Source organism: Phodopus roborovskii, unplaced genomic scaffold (assembly GCF_943737965.1).
Source record: "Phodopus roborovskii unplaced genomic scaffold, PHOROB, whole genome shotgun sequence".
Lineage (NCBI taxonomy): Eukaryota > Metazoa > Chordata > Mammalia > Rodentia > Cricetidae > Phodopus > Phodopus roborovskii.
The window spans coordinates 19,070,509-19,088,407 of NW_026125397.1; the positions used below are offsets into that span (position 1 = coordinate 19,070,509).

Consider the following 17,899-nt stretch of genomic DNA (forward strand, 5'->3'; position numbering starts at 1 on the left):
GCCTCCAGTAGCTCGGGAACCATCGAAAGAAAGCTAAGGGCTTATCCCCTCTGCCAGAATCGTTATGCATTATTAAACTGTAGAGCATCCATTCTGAGCAACAGCTCTGTAAGAAAATCGTGGCTCCTTAAAGTTGCTGATCGCCATTGTGAAAAGTTACCTTTCCAGAACAAGAAGCTAGATCTGTTCCGACAAGACGCCGTGAGGACACACGATGGGGGCAGGAAGTGTTCTGGGGACAATATGAAATTCATTTGTTGATCAAATTTAAACGCAGGATTTAGTGCCCGAAGACTGCTGATCCCGTCTCTGTAATTCATAGAACAATCAATACGGGAGTGAATAATGCTAACATTTAGATCTCTCTTGGATTGCAAAGGTTTCTGTTTGTGATTTTAAAACAATACCTTGGCATCTGAACAAAACACCACTCATCAACTCCCTAGGGCTGGAAAGATTTTAGTGTCTTGGTGCTTTGGGTCTGACTTCACACACACTGTGAGCTTTTATGGGCCTGGATTACAAGGGAGGCTGTTCCTTGATCAGTAGCAGGTTGCAAAGGAACAAGACAGTGCTGCCCTTCACATATTTTCGTGGTTTGTTTGTTTGTTTGTTTTCTTCCATTCAGTGAAGAGCAAAGGCAGCAGAGAACACTCCTGAATCAAAGCAAGGAGGAACTTGCTAAGACAAAAGGCGAGGAGAGGACTTCTGAAGCACATAGAAGTCACAGAGCAAAGAAAAGAACTGAAGGTCATTCTTCACCTACCAGGAGGGATGTCTCGCCCTGCACACAAAAGGCCAGAATGTCACAAAATAGTAAGACCATTTTTCAAATAGCCTTGCCTCTACCTCCCAGCAAATGTTTCCTTGAGGGGTGTTTTGTGTATCTGGGGAAATAATTCTCAAAGGTGATGATGTTTCATGAATGACCCTTCTGGGAATAGTTACAAGTATCTTTTAATAGTGTAGGAGAATAATCAATTCTTTATACAGATTTTTAGGATCTCCTTTTCTGTTGGATGACTTGAATACAGGTATCAAATATTCCTTTTGCCTCTAAGATAAAAGGATGAAAGCATCAATCAGTTCTTTGTATTTCATGTTTTATTACATAGTAAATGAAATGTATAGTCAATTATGTGTGTAAGATTAAATAGGAAAAGATCATCAAAACACCAGGAATCCAAATATTGCCATTAAAGATACATTACCTAGTCTTACATGTGTTTGTATTTGGCATGTGCTTTCTATATCTTCCAAATTTACTTGTTTCTAAAGTGTTTTGTTTAGGCACATTTAATTTGAAACAGTGCTCTTTTATTAAAACAAAAACCCTCCTAATTATAGCTTTAGTAATTCAGATAGTACAAGTCAGAAAAATTGTGGTAATGTTTAATGTGTTTTAATTATTTCAGGACTGGTAGCCTTTAGTGTGATTAGGTGATTCCAGCGCTCTGCTTTCCAGGCTGCATTGACTAGCTGCTGTGGACCACAGCTGGAAATGCCTACAAATACTTCATCTGTCATTCTGTAATCTTGAACCATTTGTGTGTTGAACTACCAAATGACAAAAATGTATAGCACTTAACTCAAATTGTGCCTAAATCAACACACACACACACACACACACACCAGTTTAAACCTTTTTATACTGGTGTACACCAAACCACTGAGAAAAATAACTGGAGTACTGATTTTCATCTGAAAGTTGTTGATTTTATTGTTTTAAAAACCATAAAGAAATTCCCGTTGCTAATTTTTGGGATCTGTAGTATGGGTTTGAGACATACAAAGATAGACTAGCTATGCGTTCACAGCATAAATCTCTGGTAATGAAACAAGATGAAGAGATGGAGCTTTATGGACAATGTACTTGAAACTCAGGTGGAAGCTGACATGTTTCAGTGTATCCTATGGAGGGGGTAGAGAAGGGGAGAGGAAGGAAGGGGGAGAAGGAGGGGTGGGGGGAGGGAGAAGGAGGGAGGAAAGGACCTGAGATTCCAGGGCAAGCTTCACCTTGGCTTTAATTCAAAGCAGACAGCATGCTCACACAATTTCACCTCTCTTCTCCATACAAATTCTTATTCGTGCAGAGTAGGAACCCATTCCTCTTTCTCCTCTCCCCTCTCCCCTCCCTCCTCCCCTGGAGCCCCTCCCTCTCTTCCTCTCCTTCCTGCTTCCCCTCCCCCATTCACATCCCTTTATCTCTAAGCTACAGCGTTGGTACATGGCAATGCTTAGTTCTCTGCTTGGCTTCTAGGTTAGGTAGAAGCTTTGTACATAATACATTATTGTGTTCTGTGTTGAACCTCTTGGAAAGTTTATATCACTAAAACAGGGATAAAATGAAACATTTGTGTCCCTCAGTCATAGGTTAACATTATTTTTGTTTGAATCTCTTGCGTAGATCCCCTATTTCCTGGAAAAAGTATTAACGTATTATCATAATGTTAATAAACATGGAATATAAATTAATTTACAGTCTATTCTACATATTCTTATGGCAATTTGTTTCTAGTTTTTACATAAATTGGTCCAGATGTACCAACTAATATTTATATTCCTTTCTTTAAAAATGTATCAATAATAAACATTTCCACTTGGCAAAGAGGCATGCTTGTCATGATATAAACCCACACCTCTCAATCAAATGTTCTCCAGTGGGAACACTGACGCATTGAGTTAATTTGGAATTATTTGCATCAAAGCTCATGGTGTTTTACAGGAGTTATTTGGTTGAATAAATAGTCATTGATTTTTTAAAAAGACATTCACATCCATCTTTAAAATATAGACCCGTGCATGATCACACCTCTGCTCTCCTACCTATGAAGTTAAGACACTTGATGGTAGAGGTAAGGATGACCCTCCTAGCCTGAAATCCACACTGACCTCTCATGAAAGTATGGGACTCTGGGAAATACTCTTATTTTCAACAGTGTACCCATATTACCTCCCTCTTCCATTTGCCTCTGCTCCTTCCACACATGTTCGTGGGTGATTAACTCTGTGTCAGAGTTGGAGCCTGGAGTTGGGGGGGGCCTTCTTGCTCTAGATGGCTGAGCGAGTATCTGCAACCTCCATGTCCTCCTTGGGCTCTGTAGGATGCGCAATGCGGAACACATTCTCCACATGCTTCCTGTCTTTCATAGGCAGTGCTTCTTTGCAGGGGCAGGACAGACTTTTAAAACAGGCTGACCAAACTTAGTTTTCTGCTTTTATTTTCATCTTCTTTGTACTAAATGAAGCCTGACAGGGCCTCAGTTTTAATTTTTTGCATGTAATTCATTCTAAAAAAAAAGAAATGGAACATAATTTGGAGTTTTATTTTTAAAGAAATAAAAAGGTACTAACATTTATATTTGGGTCCTCTAAAAATCTCCTCTTTTCTCTAAGCAAAAAGCAGAAACAATTCCTGCCATCTTATTGCTGTGGCTGGGAACATCCTGAAGCCCTCCTTGGCAGATCTGGGACTTAGAAGAGGCTATGTAAACTAACAGCAAGCCTCACCAGGCAGTGTAAAGCGGAGGCATTCCAGAATAATAATAATATTGTATCAGAAACTAGTAATTTTACAAAAGACCCTCCTCCATGAAAGTACACATCAAGGTATGAGATACAAATTCGTTGGAAGATGTTCTCATGTAAGAACACAGGCTTCTCCCAGCCTAGCAATGTGTGCAAATAAATGTAAGTGATGACTCAAGAATGCAAATTGTTACAGATGTGGGAAAGTGGGAAAAGTGATTCCAACCCATAGATTAAAATAAATAATACAGTAATACCCTGTCATAACTGCCTTAACAAAACCATGCATATTCTCCTCTGCAGAGCAAAGACCTTTTTGTCCTCACCTATGGAGCTCTGGTTGCCCAGCTATGCAAGGATTATGAAAAAGATGAAGATGTGAACAAATACTTAGACAAAATGTAAGTAGATTTCTTTTTGCTGTTAATAATCTATTGCTTATTAACAGAGCCTGCGTTTTCCAGCTCCCAATGGCTTGCCCCACCTCCTCAGATCCTCCTCGGAGCCTGCAAACCACATCTGAAAGCAGAGCATAATTTCTTACAACTCAGCTTAAACGAATAGGAAGGAACTTTTCCTTATTTCAATCAAATATAGAATTCTCTTTTGCCAGGTCGGAGATGATTTCTTTATTAGTCACATATGAGCAGCTGACATTATGGAACAAATGTATGTGATCATTTAGTAAGATTATAGAATATCCAATTTGATTTTGAATTTTCACATTTCCCTACAATGGAAATGTTCGCTTACACAAGCACTGGCCACCTATTAGGGCTTGCGCGGTAACAGGAAAACAAACAAAAAACTAAAGGTGGTTGCCTAAGAAGAAGACCAAGGAACTCGATTGAAAGGGGATTGTCTTTTTCTTATATAATAAAAATACTTCCACTGCTTGTGTGTTTTAGAAAAGATTTCTAATATAAAAACCCAATCTTCCTTTATAAATAATTTTTTTTTCCTTTTTTATTTCATTAGTGAAGATTCCTTCAGCTTATATTCAACCTCCTAGTTTTCCCCCAAATAATTACATGATCACCAAATTATTGGGTTTGTGTGTGTGTGTTCTTTTATTTGGTTACATTTTTTTGTTTGTTTGCTTTTATTTTTTTATTTTAAATATTGATCCCACTTCCCTCTCCCTCCCTCCTTCCCTCCCTTCTTCCCTTCTTCCCTCCCTTCCTCCCTCCCTCCTTCCCTACCTCCCTCCCATGCCTCCCCTCCCACTCCACAGGGAGGGTGATGCCTTCCAAGTAGGATCAACAAAATCATTTGGAGTAGGGTCTAGGACATCGCTCCTGCCTCTAGGTTTAGGGGAGTATCCCTCCATGGGGAATGTACTCCCAAAGTCCTTTCCATGCACCAGGGATACATCCTGGTTCCACTGTCAGAGGTCCCTTAGACTGCCCGGGCCTTCAAAAAGAGGCACATGGTATGCACTCACTCATATATGGATTTAAGACATAGAGCAAAGGATCACCAGCCTATAATTCACACCGCCAGAGAAACTAGGACACAAGGAGGAGTCTAAGAGATTCATACAAGGTCCCTCACATAAGGAGAAAGGAAAAGATCTCCTGAGCATATTGGGAGGAGGGGCAGTGAGTGGAGAGGGAGCTAGGAGAAAGAGAAGGGGAGGAGAGGAAAGCATGTGGGACCAGGAAGACTGAGTCAGGGGATGAATAGAAGAGAGAGAGAGAGAGAGAGAGAGAGAGAGAGAGAGAGAGAGAGAGAGCATAAAAGAGGGAGCCATTATAGAAATGTACAGAGACCTACAAGGGTGACCCCCAACTAGCAATCTGAGCAATAGTAGAGAGGCTATCTAAAATGTCCTTCTCTGATAATGAGATAGATGACTAACTTATCCACCATCCTAGAGCCCTCATCTAGTAGCTGATGGAAACAGAAGCAGACACCCACAGCTAAACACTGAACCGAACTGGAATCCAGATGCAGAGAGGGAGGAGTGATAAGAAAAGGGGTCCAGACCAGGCTGGAGAAACCCACAGAAACAGCTGACCTGAGCAAGGGGGAGCTCATGGGCCCCAGACTGACAGCTGGGAATCCAGCATTGGACCGACTCAGACCCCCGATCACTAAATTATTATAAAGTTGTCACAGTTTTTAACTTTTTCTTTTTTAATGTTTTATGAGCATTTATTTATCACGCAGGATAATGGGGTTATTATGACACCTTCATACATGTTCACAGTGTGTTTTGGTCGCATTAACGCCCTTTACCCTCTCTTGCCTCCCTCTCCTCCCTGCTAATCCTCTTCCTCTCTCACAGGCCCATTCCTTTCATGTCTTCTTTATACCTGGTGAGTTTCAGTGTTTCAGCAGCGGAGTCCTTCACGGGACCACAGACACCTTAGCAGTGGCTATACCACTGACCCAAACGTCTCTCCCTCCTCCATCAACCATTGCCAGCGTGAAAACAGAAGGGCCCCTCCCCCTCTCATAGCAAACTGTTGAATATGCAGATTGTATGTGGGGAGGTGGAGCTGCTCTGAGCCCAATAGTCACCTCACGCCCCACGCGGATGCCAGCATTCCATGCCTCTCCCCATCTCCCCACCCCTCCAGCTCTGACTCCCTCCCTGCATCTTCATCCTCGGTGTTCAGTAAGCCTTCGGAGGAAGGAGTGACACCGAGGCCCCAGTTTTGGCTGACTATTCAACAGGTATTTATTTGTTTCAGTATTTCGATATTTTGAGTATAAACGAGTCACTGCTGACAACTAAAACACAAACAAACACAAAAACCTTTCTCTTACCAAAGCTGGCAGCAGTACCATTCATTACACAGATATAAACACAGATATTTATAAAGCAGTTTGAAATGTTCATTATGACCACTTAGCAAGGCAACAACAGTAGCTTCCCCACTAGGGTCTAGGACCTCTCCAGCCGCAGGCTTTTGCCTGGGTTTACAGCCTTAAACACGACTTCCCTCCCGTGGACAGGTCATCAAATCGAGTCAGAAAGTGGTAACCACACAACAGACTTGCCTTTATTGTGCCAGTGTGCTCACCTTGCCTGGCTGCTCAGTATCCTTGCACAGGACCTGCAGAAAACTGCTAATAACATTTCTCCCCGCAGCCTGAGTCACCCCAGTACTAACTATTAGTGCGGCCAGTGCTGAGGAAGCTTCTAGCCCCGGTCTAGCTTGAGTTGTCTGTATCTTGCTACTAAGATGCATGCTATGTTCACCAATAATTCCTGACCAGGACATATTAGTTTTGATGGGAAACCAACCGCAATTGCTTGTATTGGTTTAGGACCTCAGGGACCTCTATGAGCATCAACTCATAGGTAGGCAGCCGGGCCTTGGCTATTTTTGTTTAATAGCCTATAGCTTCTGGGAACAGTTATATGTGCTCACACAGGGTATAGTCCTTAGAACTTGTTTTTAAATTCATGTATTTAAGTGTGTGTGTGTGTGTGTGTGTCTGCCGTAGCATGACTGTGGAGGTCAGAGGACAACTCTGGGGAATTGTTTAAATTCTTCCACTGGGAATCAAACACAGGTCATCATCCCTTTGCTCAAGCACCTCTACCTGCTAAGTCATCTTGCCAGTTCTCCACTTTATTTATTTATCATTTATTTAATACAGGTTCTCTCACTGAACACAAGTTCACTGATTGTCAAAGATGGCTGACCAGGAAGCTCCTGCCATCCACCAGCGGCAAAGTTACTGAGCAACGGTGGTGGAGTTGCTCGTCGCTATGTGGCTTTTACGTATGTGCTGGGGATCTGAACTCCAGCCTTCATGCTGGCACAGCAATCACTTTACTGCCTGAGCCATCTCTCCAGCCACTCCATAGTTTTATTACTTGATGGGCTTTTATCAAGTATCAGATTTCATTATAGCCCCGTGAGCACCCATTTTCTTCCCATCTCCCCAACTGATTGTCCCACCTAAAGTGTCCCAGCTCTAGAGTTTTTTAACCTCTTCATTATGGACTCTGAAAAGAGCTATCGCAGAGTAATGACTGGGAAATACAGGTGGGTTGTAAGATTTATTCAGGTGGGGTGAAGGGGAAAGTGAGCCTAGGTTTTAATAATATTAAACAGGGCCCATGTGTGTTTCCAAGAGAATGCAGGGAAAGTAAACATAAAGGAAAGCTTGAGGGAAAATTTAAGTTCTTATTTTCTTCTATTTCCATTTCCATATATGCATACTTTTCTTTGGGGGAAGCTCTTTCAGTTTAGGACACATAGTTTTGTTGCATTTCTTGACAGTTGCATTTGCAAAGACACAAACTTCCAGACAACACCTGCAGCCTTGTCCTCCTCTTCCTCAGATAACTGTTGGCTAAGCTCAGGACACACATCCCATGTAGCATTTCCAGAAACTACTCCAATTTATTTGATGTATTGTTTTGCGGAATAGCTTATTTGATTAAAAACACATTTGGTAAACCGAGTACACAGCTTAACAGATGTGAGTGTAAGAGCCGACAAAGAATGAAATTTGAGATGCTGTACCAAGGCGTTGCTTGAGTAAAAAAAAAAATGTTTCACATGTGCACTTCTTGAACAGCTTCTGAGAGCATTTCACATTTTAAATTTCACATACACATGTGTACTTTGTAGAAACATAGTCTCTGGTGGAAGGCAAACATATACATACAAACATGTATACACTAGGTATGTACAATATGCACACGATCATCACATTCTCCTCATACATGTCCCGAGGCTGAGCCTATATACACGTAAAGATTAATAGAAAATATTTAAGGCCACACTCAGCTGTCTTTTGGAGAAAACTCTTGTCCTTTTGGCATAGCCTTGAACAGCTGAGCCATCTCTCTCTTCTGCACAGATTCCGTGGTCTTAATAAATAGAATATCTCAGTAGATTTGGTGAATTATTAAGGACTCTGACCTCAGAGCCATTTCCTCATAACTGTCAAGCTACCAGAGCTCTTCCCACTCTGGGTTTCAAGGCACAATCACTGCCTTGGAAGACTCCTGCACTGATTTCTGTTGCTCTCTCCAAATGGCTTCACTTGTCTATTTATATGTGGCTGTGTAAGTAAAAGCCATTTTTTTTTTGACTGGTAGCAAGGAAAAATAATATTCCTTTTTGTTCCTAGTTTAAGGTCTTATATCTGTTACTGGATTAGAAGTTCTTATAAGACAGAGTCTCTGGAATCTCTTGGTGTCCTTCTAAGAAATTTAAGTTTCTCAGGCTGTCTTGTTCAAGGGGGCTGCCGGACCATCTTAGCTACTTATTTGGTTATGTTATAGCTCCTCCGTAAAGGGCTTTCTCAAAGGGCTTTCTCAGCCGTACTTCAACTACTGCTACAGGTAGTTGATTGGGAGGAGTTAGTATGTACTTTCCCTGGACCCATCGTTCCAGTCTCTATGGAGTGAAAAATGTGTCTTCTAAAGTTTCTTGCTCACCTTTACACACACACACACACACACACACACACACAGGGGTGGGGAGAGAGAAAGGTGGAAAGAGGAGGGAGATAAACTTAAATACTGAAACGTTCGCTGGCAGCAAAAGGCTATTTCCCTGTTCCCGTCCCCTCTTCCTTACACAGCCCCTCTGGTGAAGCTGCTCCCTTGCCATGACATGGATCCTAAGAGAGTATCCAGGTGCCACACCTGCAGTGGAAAAATTGGCAACCATCTTACTCTGTTTCACAATAGCTAACAACGAGAAATAGGGCAACCACCCTATCCTGAATTTACTGTCAAGTTTGGGCCGGCCTCAACTCCAGTCAAACTTTTCCTAGATATGCTGGCCTCTGCTCTTGTGGTCTGTGGAACACACCCATTACCTAAGACAATTGGACCTGTTATGTTAGGCCTGGTTTGTTATCTACTGTGCAAATCACACTTCCCTTTATCCACAGGGGTTACGGTATTGGAACACGGCTGGTGGAAGATTTTTTGGCCCGATCCTGTGTGAGAAGATGTCATAGTTATTCAGAAGTCATAGATATAATTGCCCAGGTAATTGCATTTCTGTTTTTTTCAATGTATCTTGAGAACATTCAACCTCCAAAATGTGAGCTCCAGGTCAGACTGCGTTAAATAGTAAGTTCCAGGCCAGCCTAAGCTAAGTTTTTAAAGATTCTCTCTCAAAAACAAAACTCTTTGTGAGTTTGGTAGTTTCCAGATCTGACTAGACCCGTTCCATATGCATGTACTACTAGGGGAGTATGATTGAAAAGCTTTTGCTCCTTCTCCTCCTCTTTTGAGACAGGGGTTCTCTGTGTAATTCTGGCTGTCCTGGAACTCATTTTGTAGACCAACCAGTGCTGGGATAAAAGGCATGCGCCAACACTACCTGGCTTAAGCTTTTTATTTTCATACAGATATATAGCTATTAGGAACTGAAAACAAAGCTTCCAACACTGACATTCTGACATGTATGTATGTATGTATGTATGTATGCATGCATGCATGTGACTGGTAGTGCTTTCCAGGGGCTGGGAAGATGGCTTGGCTGGTGAAGTATCTGCTACACAAGCATGAGAACTCCGCTTTGGATCCCCGGGAGCAGACCCTTGCAGAGCAAATCTGCAGAGAGGAGTGTCCAATGGGAAGGCTATTGCTATTTGGTTTTGAAGTGCGGTAGTTTTGGGGACTGGAAGCAGCTGCTGAGATGCAGCCCTTTATGCAGCTGTGACAGGAACAATCTTCTCAGCCTGCAGCCCCATGCCTGCAGGAGGATGGAGCCACGGGGCCTGAGCAGAGGTTGTGCCTCTAAGGAGTGGTGAAGGAGGAGACGAGGGAGAAAACCGGGGTGGGGGGTGAGATCCTAGAGTCTTCAGGCTGCTTCCTCTGAAGAGGGCAGGCCAGGCCCCCAGCCCAGCAACTGGAGTCTTCCTGTCTGCCTCCTCCTTCCTGCAGGCGGTTCAGGCTCTGAAGCCCGGGAGGACCTGAATTTCTAGGAAACAGACTAAGCCCTGACATGCTGAACATGGGTATGAAAATAGGGTGGAAAAACGAGGCCATCATTGTCAAAACTGGTGGTGGGAGGGGGATTCTAGACCACCCAAGGGCTGCGGAAACAGTCAGGTCTGCAGGCCTCTGCCTCTGCAAGAGGAGGGAAGCAGGCACGCTTTTTAAATGTCATGTCAGTTCCCAGTTGCTATGGAAGTTTTTGCTTCTCAGCCTTGGGCTTTTGGCTGTCATTTCATCCAGCTTGGGGTTTTTGTCCATTGTTTGTGTTTCCTTTGCCCCTTTCCTACTTTGTGCTTTGTGATGGCAAACAGAGCATAACAGGCGACCTTAACAGCAGGCAAGCCCCAAACCAGTGCCAAATGCCACCACGAAGGGACTGGTGTTTACCGGTGTCACAGATCATGGCTGGAGCAGTACTTTCCCAAGAGAAAATATTCCCAAGCTCTTGCTGCAGTGTTGGGTGTGTGTGTTCATTTGTTCGTGGGAGCACATGGGTGCAGGTACACGTTTAAAAGGACATGATTAGAGAACTTTTTTTAAATTTTACATGCTGTGTGTGATGCCTTCCACAGTCCCGATGTGTGGAGGACAGCTTGGAATCGTCCAAGAATAGCTATCTTTCTTAGAATAACGCATCTGTAGCCAGCGTCCTTCCTTCTCAAACCTGTGGTTATCAGGCTAGTGTTGTTAGGTTGTTAGTCCTCGAGGATACAAGGTCCGTAGGAGGTCTTGGTATGTTGCCGAAATCCAGTTCACACAACACACCTACTGAGCCAGTTCCCTCCTCTTTTCTCTTGAGCCCTGACATTTACATACATGACAGAGCTGACTTTTTGCATGAATGGCTACCACACAGCACCGGCTCTGAGACTCTGATTGTAGGCACTGCCTTGGGTCCTTCCGTCTAAGAGCATCCCTCTGAGAACATGGAACAGGAGTTGCTGACTGCCATATTTCAAATAAAAGCTCTAGAAAGAATATGATGGAAGTGAGCAATCTACATGAAGAAATAAACTTTCAAAACCATAATTCAATCAAAGTTGTTTCCACATTTATTATTATTATTATTATTATTATTAATGGTTAATGAATCATGAACTGACATTGGAAATCAGCTGTCTTCCAACTTCAGCACAGTGAGTTTAACATACCATTAAGTAGGTTAAAAAGAACAGAAAAAGGAAGAAAACCCTTTCCATGTGTGTTGGCACATTACCATCAAGATCATGTAGCAGTGTTGTGTGTGTGTATTCATTTGTATGTGGGAGCACATGTGTGTGTAGGTGCATGCTTAAAAGGACATGATTAAGAGGACTATTTTTAAAGATCAGGTAAGAGCACTATCCATTTGGGAGCTGGGGTTTGTGTAACCTGTTATTGAGAACCAGAGGTTATTTTCCATCATGCGTTGAAATGCTAGAGCTCATCTGATCTATGCTCAATACATGGGGGGATACTGGGAGATACTGGGGAATACTGGGGAATACTGTTGGTCTGAGCCGTGCATTAGCACAGAGTACCCTTCCGTTTTCTCTCGGTGTTATTCTTAGCTCTGTGAACCTAGGTTGGTGATCTCACCTATTCATCTAAATCAGAAAACAAAAACAAAACTAGGCTTCTCTACTAGGAAAAAGAAATCCATGTAAGACCTTTGAGCCAGGTGTAACAATGTAAGCTGTAATTCCAGAAGTTGAGAGGCTGAGGCAGGAGGATTATGAGTTCAAGACCAACTTAAGCTAGACAGAAATGGAAGCCAGTTTGGGCTACAGAATGAGACCCTGACTGAAAACAAAACAGAAAGGAATAACCTTTTCTAATCAAAATTATCCTCCGAAGAAGCCCTAACAAATAATTTATGAAAGTCATTCTTGGAGGTGGCTACGATGGCAAAAGTCTCACATGGAATGGTCTCGTTGTCTACAAGATGTTGACTGCAGGAAGACTGCAAAGTCAAGACACAAAATAACAATTTCAGTATGAACTATGGCATATTTTTAATAGCCCATGTTTAGGGACCTAAGCCAGAGCTTGCTACTTGATAAAATGGGGTGGGGAAGAGATGAAAAGGAGGAAAGTGAGGGATGAGGGAGAAGAGACAAAGGCAAGCTTTTGTTTAAGAACTTTGGGAAGAGTTTTCTGTAACAGGGAGGGGCATGGGAATGCTCCTCAGACGCCAAACTGTTAGCCCTTTCGTGAGAATCTGGGCTACATTCCTACCTGGTAATGAAATTAAACAAGAACCATTTTAATGTACCAGATTAGAGAGGCCTCTAGTGGGAAATGTTATATGGAAAGTGAGAAAGAAAGAAAGAAAGAAAGGAGGGAGAAAGGGAGGGAGGAGGAAGGGCAGGAAGGAAGGAGGGAGAGAAAGAGGAAGGAAGGGAGGGAGAAGGGATGGAGGGAGGGGGAGGGAGGAAGGAAGAAAGAAAGGGGGGAAAGAAAGCAAAGAAAAAGAGAGAAAAAGATTAGCATTGAAAGACCTGAGTGACTCAGGGAGGTGCAACACCCCAAATCACTCACGAGAAGCGTTCTTGATGCAAATAGCAAGAGGATTTTATCCCACCAAGCTGGGATCCACAGTCACACATCACACAGGGGTAGAGGACTGAGGACCCCTACTGCAGAATTGAGACAGCTTTTATAGGGTTTACATCAAAGCTAACAAGCTAGGCCAGTTTCAAAGTTAGCCTGCTATTTTCACTAGGCCTAAAAGCAAGGTAAGCAAGGTCCTGGGACAGCTCAAAACTTGGATGGTTAATAAGGTTTCCAAGGTTACAGAGATTTCATAGAGTACATAGTTTTTACAAGGCGGGATTGTTTAGCTCACCTGCAAGGTTAGGGTTTCTCTCTCTCTCTCTCTCTCTCTCTCTCTCTCTCTCTCTCTCTCTCTCTCTCTCTCTCTCTCTCTCTCTCTCTCTAGGACCAGTGGGCTTAATGGGGGCAGGGAGAATGTCCTCTCCAGTCAGGGAGTTATCCATATCTATTGGCAGAAGCATTTGTTCTTTCTGGTTTTCCCTTGTTGCCACGAGTCCTGTATCTTTTAGTTATTAATTTTCTTTGTGGACAGGATGACCCATAACAGTTCCCAGACTGTTGTTGTGGATAACAGCATTCCTCAGAAACTGGGGTTATAATAATAATAATAATTCCCAGAAAACGGTCATGGTCATCATGACTGGACTATTTCATGTTTTCCATTTTCTCTGAGCTTTACACGAGGCTGGGGTGGTTTTCAAATACACGCTGGTGGGTGTTTTTAAACTTCCAACTTCCAATGGTCATGGGCAAGCAAGGCTGTATATTTTTTATCCTTTCAGTATCTCAGCCAAAGAGAAAAAGGTCCACAGGCAATGCCCCCCTCCCCCACTAAGCAAGCATGTTCTGTCTTTAACAGAAATAAAGTGAGTGGCTTCTGCAGATAGCAGCCTCCAAATGCATCATATTCCGCAGGCTAGACAAAAGACTGGCAGGTTTAAAATTAAAGCGTGTAGGGTGTCTGCTTCCCATCACTCTCTTCTCTAACCCTGTCAAGGTCTTGCTTCGTTGTCTGTTCTCAGTGAAGTCGCATTTCCTGTACAACTTTTCTTAGCAATAAAAAGTACATGTTGCCATTTTTGTAGACAGAGCAGCTGTCTCCTGGATACATCTTCCTCCCAAGGCCTGGCTTTCACCTCTTAATCATTTTTACTTCCCCAAAGCAAACAAACAAAAAACAAAACAAAACAAAACAAAACAAACAAACAAACAAAATCCCTCTCACCTGTGTTGATGAGGTCACGGCTTCAGGAGCATTTTGACACAGATGCAAAGGTCAGGCTTTAGCTATGTGCACGCCCACTGATGTTTTCTCTATAATTAGCAGCTTTCATTCAAAGATCTGACCTTTGGCAGCATTGTCTCATTAACCCTGTAAACTCCCTTCAGAGGAAGCAGGCGGTAAATGTGGCTGAGTCAGTTATAGAACTAGGGCAAATTCAGAGGACATGCAATCATAGCTTATGCCAGAGAGCATGGCAGAGTCAGAGCTTGTGCTTGCTTAGCTGATCTCTCAGGCCAAGCTCTGACCTCCTGAAGTGCGCAGCATCCATATCCCTCGGCTCCACAGAACCCGCATAGCTGTTCTGGTTTCAGAGAGAGAAAGCATACATTTCAAGCGAATATGCTAGACTGAGAAACCTACGTTCACACAGGAAAGGGATTCCTCTGAGTGCCTTAGGAGAGGGTGGGTGAGAACAGATCTCATGAGCTTGACATTCGCTCCGTTCTGCTCTGATTTTCAGAGAGGAGGGCTGGGCAGCTTGAGTGGTAACAAGATTCTCTTCTCTTGTTTTCTCACTTGGTACTTTTCAGAGGGAAGGTCATCCATTACTAGGCATCAGCTGGTTCTTCCCATGTGTGTAAGATCTCAAAATTTTGCCATCTAGTGGCCTAAAGAAAAATCTCACAGTAGAGTGCAAGAACATGCTTACACTTTCATCTTTGCTTGTTTTAAGGAGATGAGAGGCTAACTCTAAGTTTAACTTTCTGCTACACTAAAATAGATCCAGTTTTAAAAATGTGACTGCCATCTACAAGTTTAAGTTTTGTAATTGCACCCAAGTATATCTATAGACATTAAACAAAATACTTTAAAATTTTAAAATTAGAATCAAGCTTGTTTTACATGTCAATTCCAGTGCCTTCTCCTTCCCTGTCCCTGCCCCTCACTGCACCAACCCCCGGTCCCATCCCCTTTCTGCTCCCCAGGGAGGGTGAGGCCTTGCATGGGGGATCTTCAAAGTCTGGCATATCATTTGGAGCAGGGCCCATACCCTCCCCCTTGTGTCTAGGCTGAGAGAGTGTCCTTCTATGTGGGATGGACTCCCAAAGGTCATTAGTATACTAGGGATAAATACTGATCCATTGCCAGAGGCCTCCTAGACTGCCCAGTCCTCCTAACTAACATCCCTATTCAGGGGGTCTGGGTCAGTCCTATGCTGGTTTCTCAGCTGTCAGATTGGGATCCATAAACTCCCCCTTGTTCAGGTCAGCTGTTTCTGTAGGTTTCTCCAGCCTGGTCTTTGACTCCTTTGCTCATCACTCCTCCCTCTCTGAACTGGATTCCAGGAGTTCCGCTCATTGTTTAGCTGTGGGTCTCTGCTTCTGTTTCTATTAGCTACTGGGTGAAGGCTCTAGGATGGCACATAAGGTAGTCATCAATCTCATTATTAGGGAAGGGCATTTAAGGTAGCCTCTCCACTATTGCTTAGATTGTTAATTGGGGTCATCCTTGTAGATCTCTGGATATTTTCCTAGTGCCAGATTTCTCTTTAAACCTATAAAGGCTCCCTTTATATTAAGGTATCTCTTTTCTTGTTCTCCTCTAGTCTTTCCCTATCTCAACCTTCTTGTTCCCTCATGCCAACCTCTCCCCTCCTCTTCTCCCCTTCTCTTTCTCCTAACTCCCCCTCCCCTCCCCCATGCTCCCAATTTGTTCAGGAGATCTTGTCCCTTTCCCCTTCTCCAGGGGGCCACGTATGTCTCTGTTGGGTCCTCTTTGTTTCCTAGCTTCTCGGGCAGTGTGGATTATAGGCTGGTGATCCTTTGCTCTATGTCTAAAATCCATACATGAGTAAGTACACACCATGTTTGTCTTTTTGTGACTGGGTTATCTCACTCGGGATGATTTCTTCTAGTTCCATACATTTTCCTGGGAATTTCAAGATTCCATTGTTTTTTTTTTTTTTTTTTGCTGAGTAAATATACGACATTTTCTTCCAGGTTCTGGCTATTACAAACAATGCTGCTGTGAACGTAGCTGAACAGATGTCCTTGTTGTTCGAATGTGCATCTTTTGGGTATTTGCCTAAGAGTGAAATAATTGGGCCTTGCGGTAGACTGATTCCCATTTTCCTGAGAAACCACCATATTGATTTCCAAAGTGGCTGTATGAGTTTGCACTCCCACCAGCAGTGGAGGAGTGTTCCCCTTTCTCCACATCCTCTCCAACATAAACTGTCATTGGTGTTTTTAATTTCAGCCATTCTGGCAGGAGTAAGAATGGTATCTCAGAGTTGTTTTGGTTTGCATTTCCTGATGGCTAAGGATGTTGAACACTTTCTTAAGTGTCTTTCAGCCATTTTAGATTCCTCTATTGAGAATGCTCTACTTAGTTCAGTACCCCACTTTTTAATTGGATTATTTGGTGTTTTGGCAACTAGCTTTTTGAGTTCTTTGTATATTTTGGATCAGCCCTCTGTCAGATGTGGGGTCTTTTCCCATTTTGTGGGCTGCCATTTTTGTCTTGTCCACTGTGTCCTTTATCTTACAGAAGCTTCTCAGTTTCAGGAGGTCCCATTTATTAATTGTGGAACTCAGTGTCTTGCTACTGGTATTTTGTTCAGGAAGCTGTCTCCTGTACCAATTCATTCAAGGGTACCTCCCACTTTCTCTTCTAAGAGGTTCAGTGTGGCTGGATTTATGGTGAGGTCTTTGATCCATTTGGACTTAAGTTTTGTGCATGGTGATAGATATGGATCTATCTGCAGTGTTCTACATGTTAGCATCCAGTTATGTCAGCACCATTTGTTGAAGATGCTTTTTTTCCATTGTATAATTTTAGCTTCTTTGTCAAAAATCAGGTGTTTGTAGGTGTGTGGATTAATACCAGGGTTTTCAATTCGATTCCATTAGTCTTCTGTCTAATTTTGTGACAATACCGAGCTATTTTCAGGTCTATAGTTCTATAATTGAGCTTGAAGTCAGGGATGGTTTTGCCTCCGGAATATACTATCAGACACACATAACAAAAACTCCCTTGGAGTTTAATTCGTCTGGTTCATTCTAATGCTGCTTTATGTTTGTTTGTTTGTTTTTGCTCTTACAAATTAATTGCTTCTTTAAAATATAGATTTGAAAGCTTTTCCGATTTTAATTGTACTGAGACTGTAAACAAAAATGTGTAAGTTGTAATAGAATGGTCAGAGCTGAACTCTGACAATACATATCGGATCAATGAGCACATTTATGCTAAGATAGTTTAATTACTCCAATAAGCTAATTAGAATTTTGACTTGATTTTTGAAGCAAGGATAGTTATGTAGGCCAGGCTGGACTAGCATCACACATTAGAAAGTCCCTTGGTGCTGGGGATGCAGCTCTGTCTTGGCCCTTGCCCAGTATCTGTGAGACTTAAGTTTGATTTACAGCACAGGGGCCTGGGGGGGGGGTAACTTAAACACAGGGACTCTATGAGTGCTAGCCTAGCCTTGTCCAGTAATGTAGGGACTAGAAGAGAGGTCCCATCTTGTTCAGCCCTAAGCCTACTATGTGCTCTTCAAGTTACTCGGGCTATTGGAGCCCGTTTTCCTGCTGAGAGACCTCTCTCTGCTGTTAGCCGGATGTCCTGATAGTTTTTGCTTAGCTGGGCTCTGGATGCTAACTTGTGGTAAATACCTGATT

At 42.8% G+C, this 17,899-nt stretch overlaps 1 protein-coding gene across 1 annotated transcript in view; it reads left to right on the forward strand.

The window, feature by feature from the left end:
- Positions 1–774: 774 nt before the first annotated feature.
- The window catches only part of Trappc3l (trafficking protein particle complex subunit 3L), a 46,713-nt gene continuing 29,588 nt past the window's right edge, over positions 775–17,899 (forward strand). Inside the window, exons 1-3 of the mRNA XM_051175530.1 lie at positions 775–816; positions 3,832–3,929; positions 9,403–9,502. Of these exons, the coding sequence (XP_051031487.1) occupies positions 775–816; positions 3,832–3,929; positions 9,403–9,502 (240 nt within the window). The remainder of the gene's footprint in view (positions 817–3,831; positions 3,930–9,402; positions 9,503–17,899) is intronic.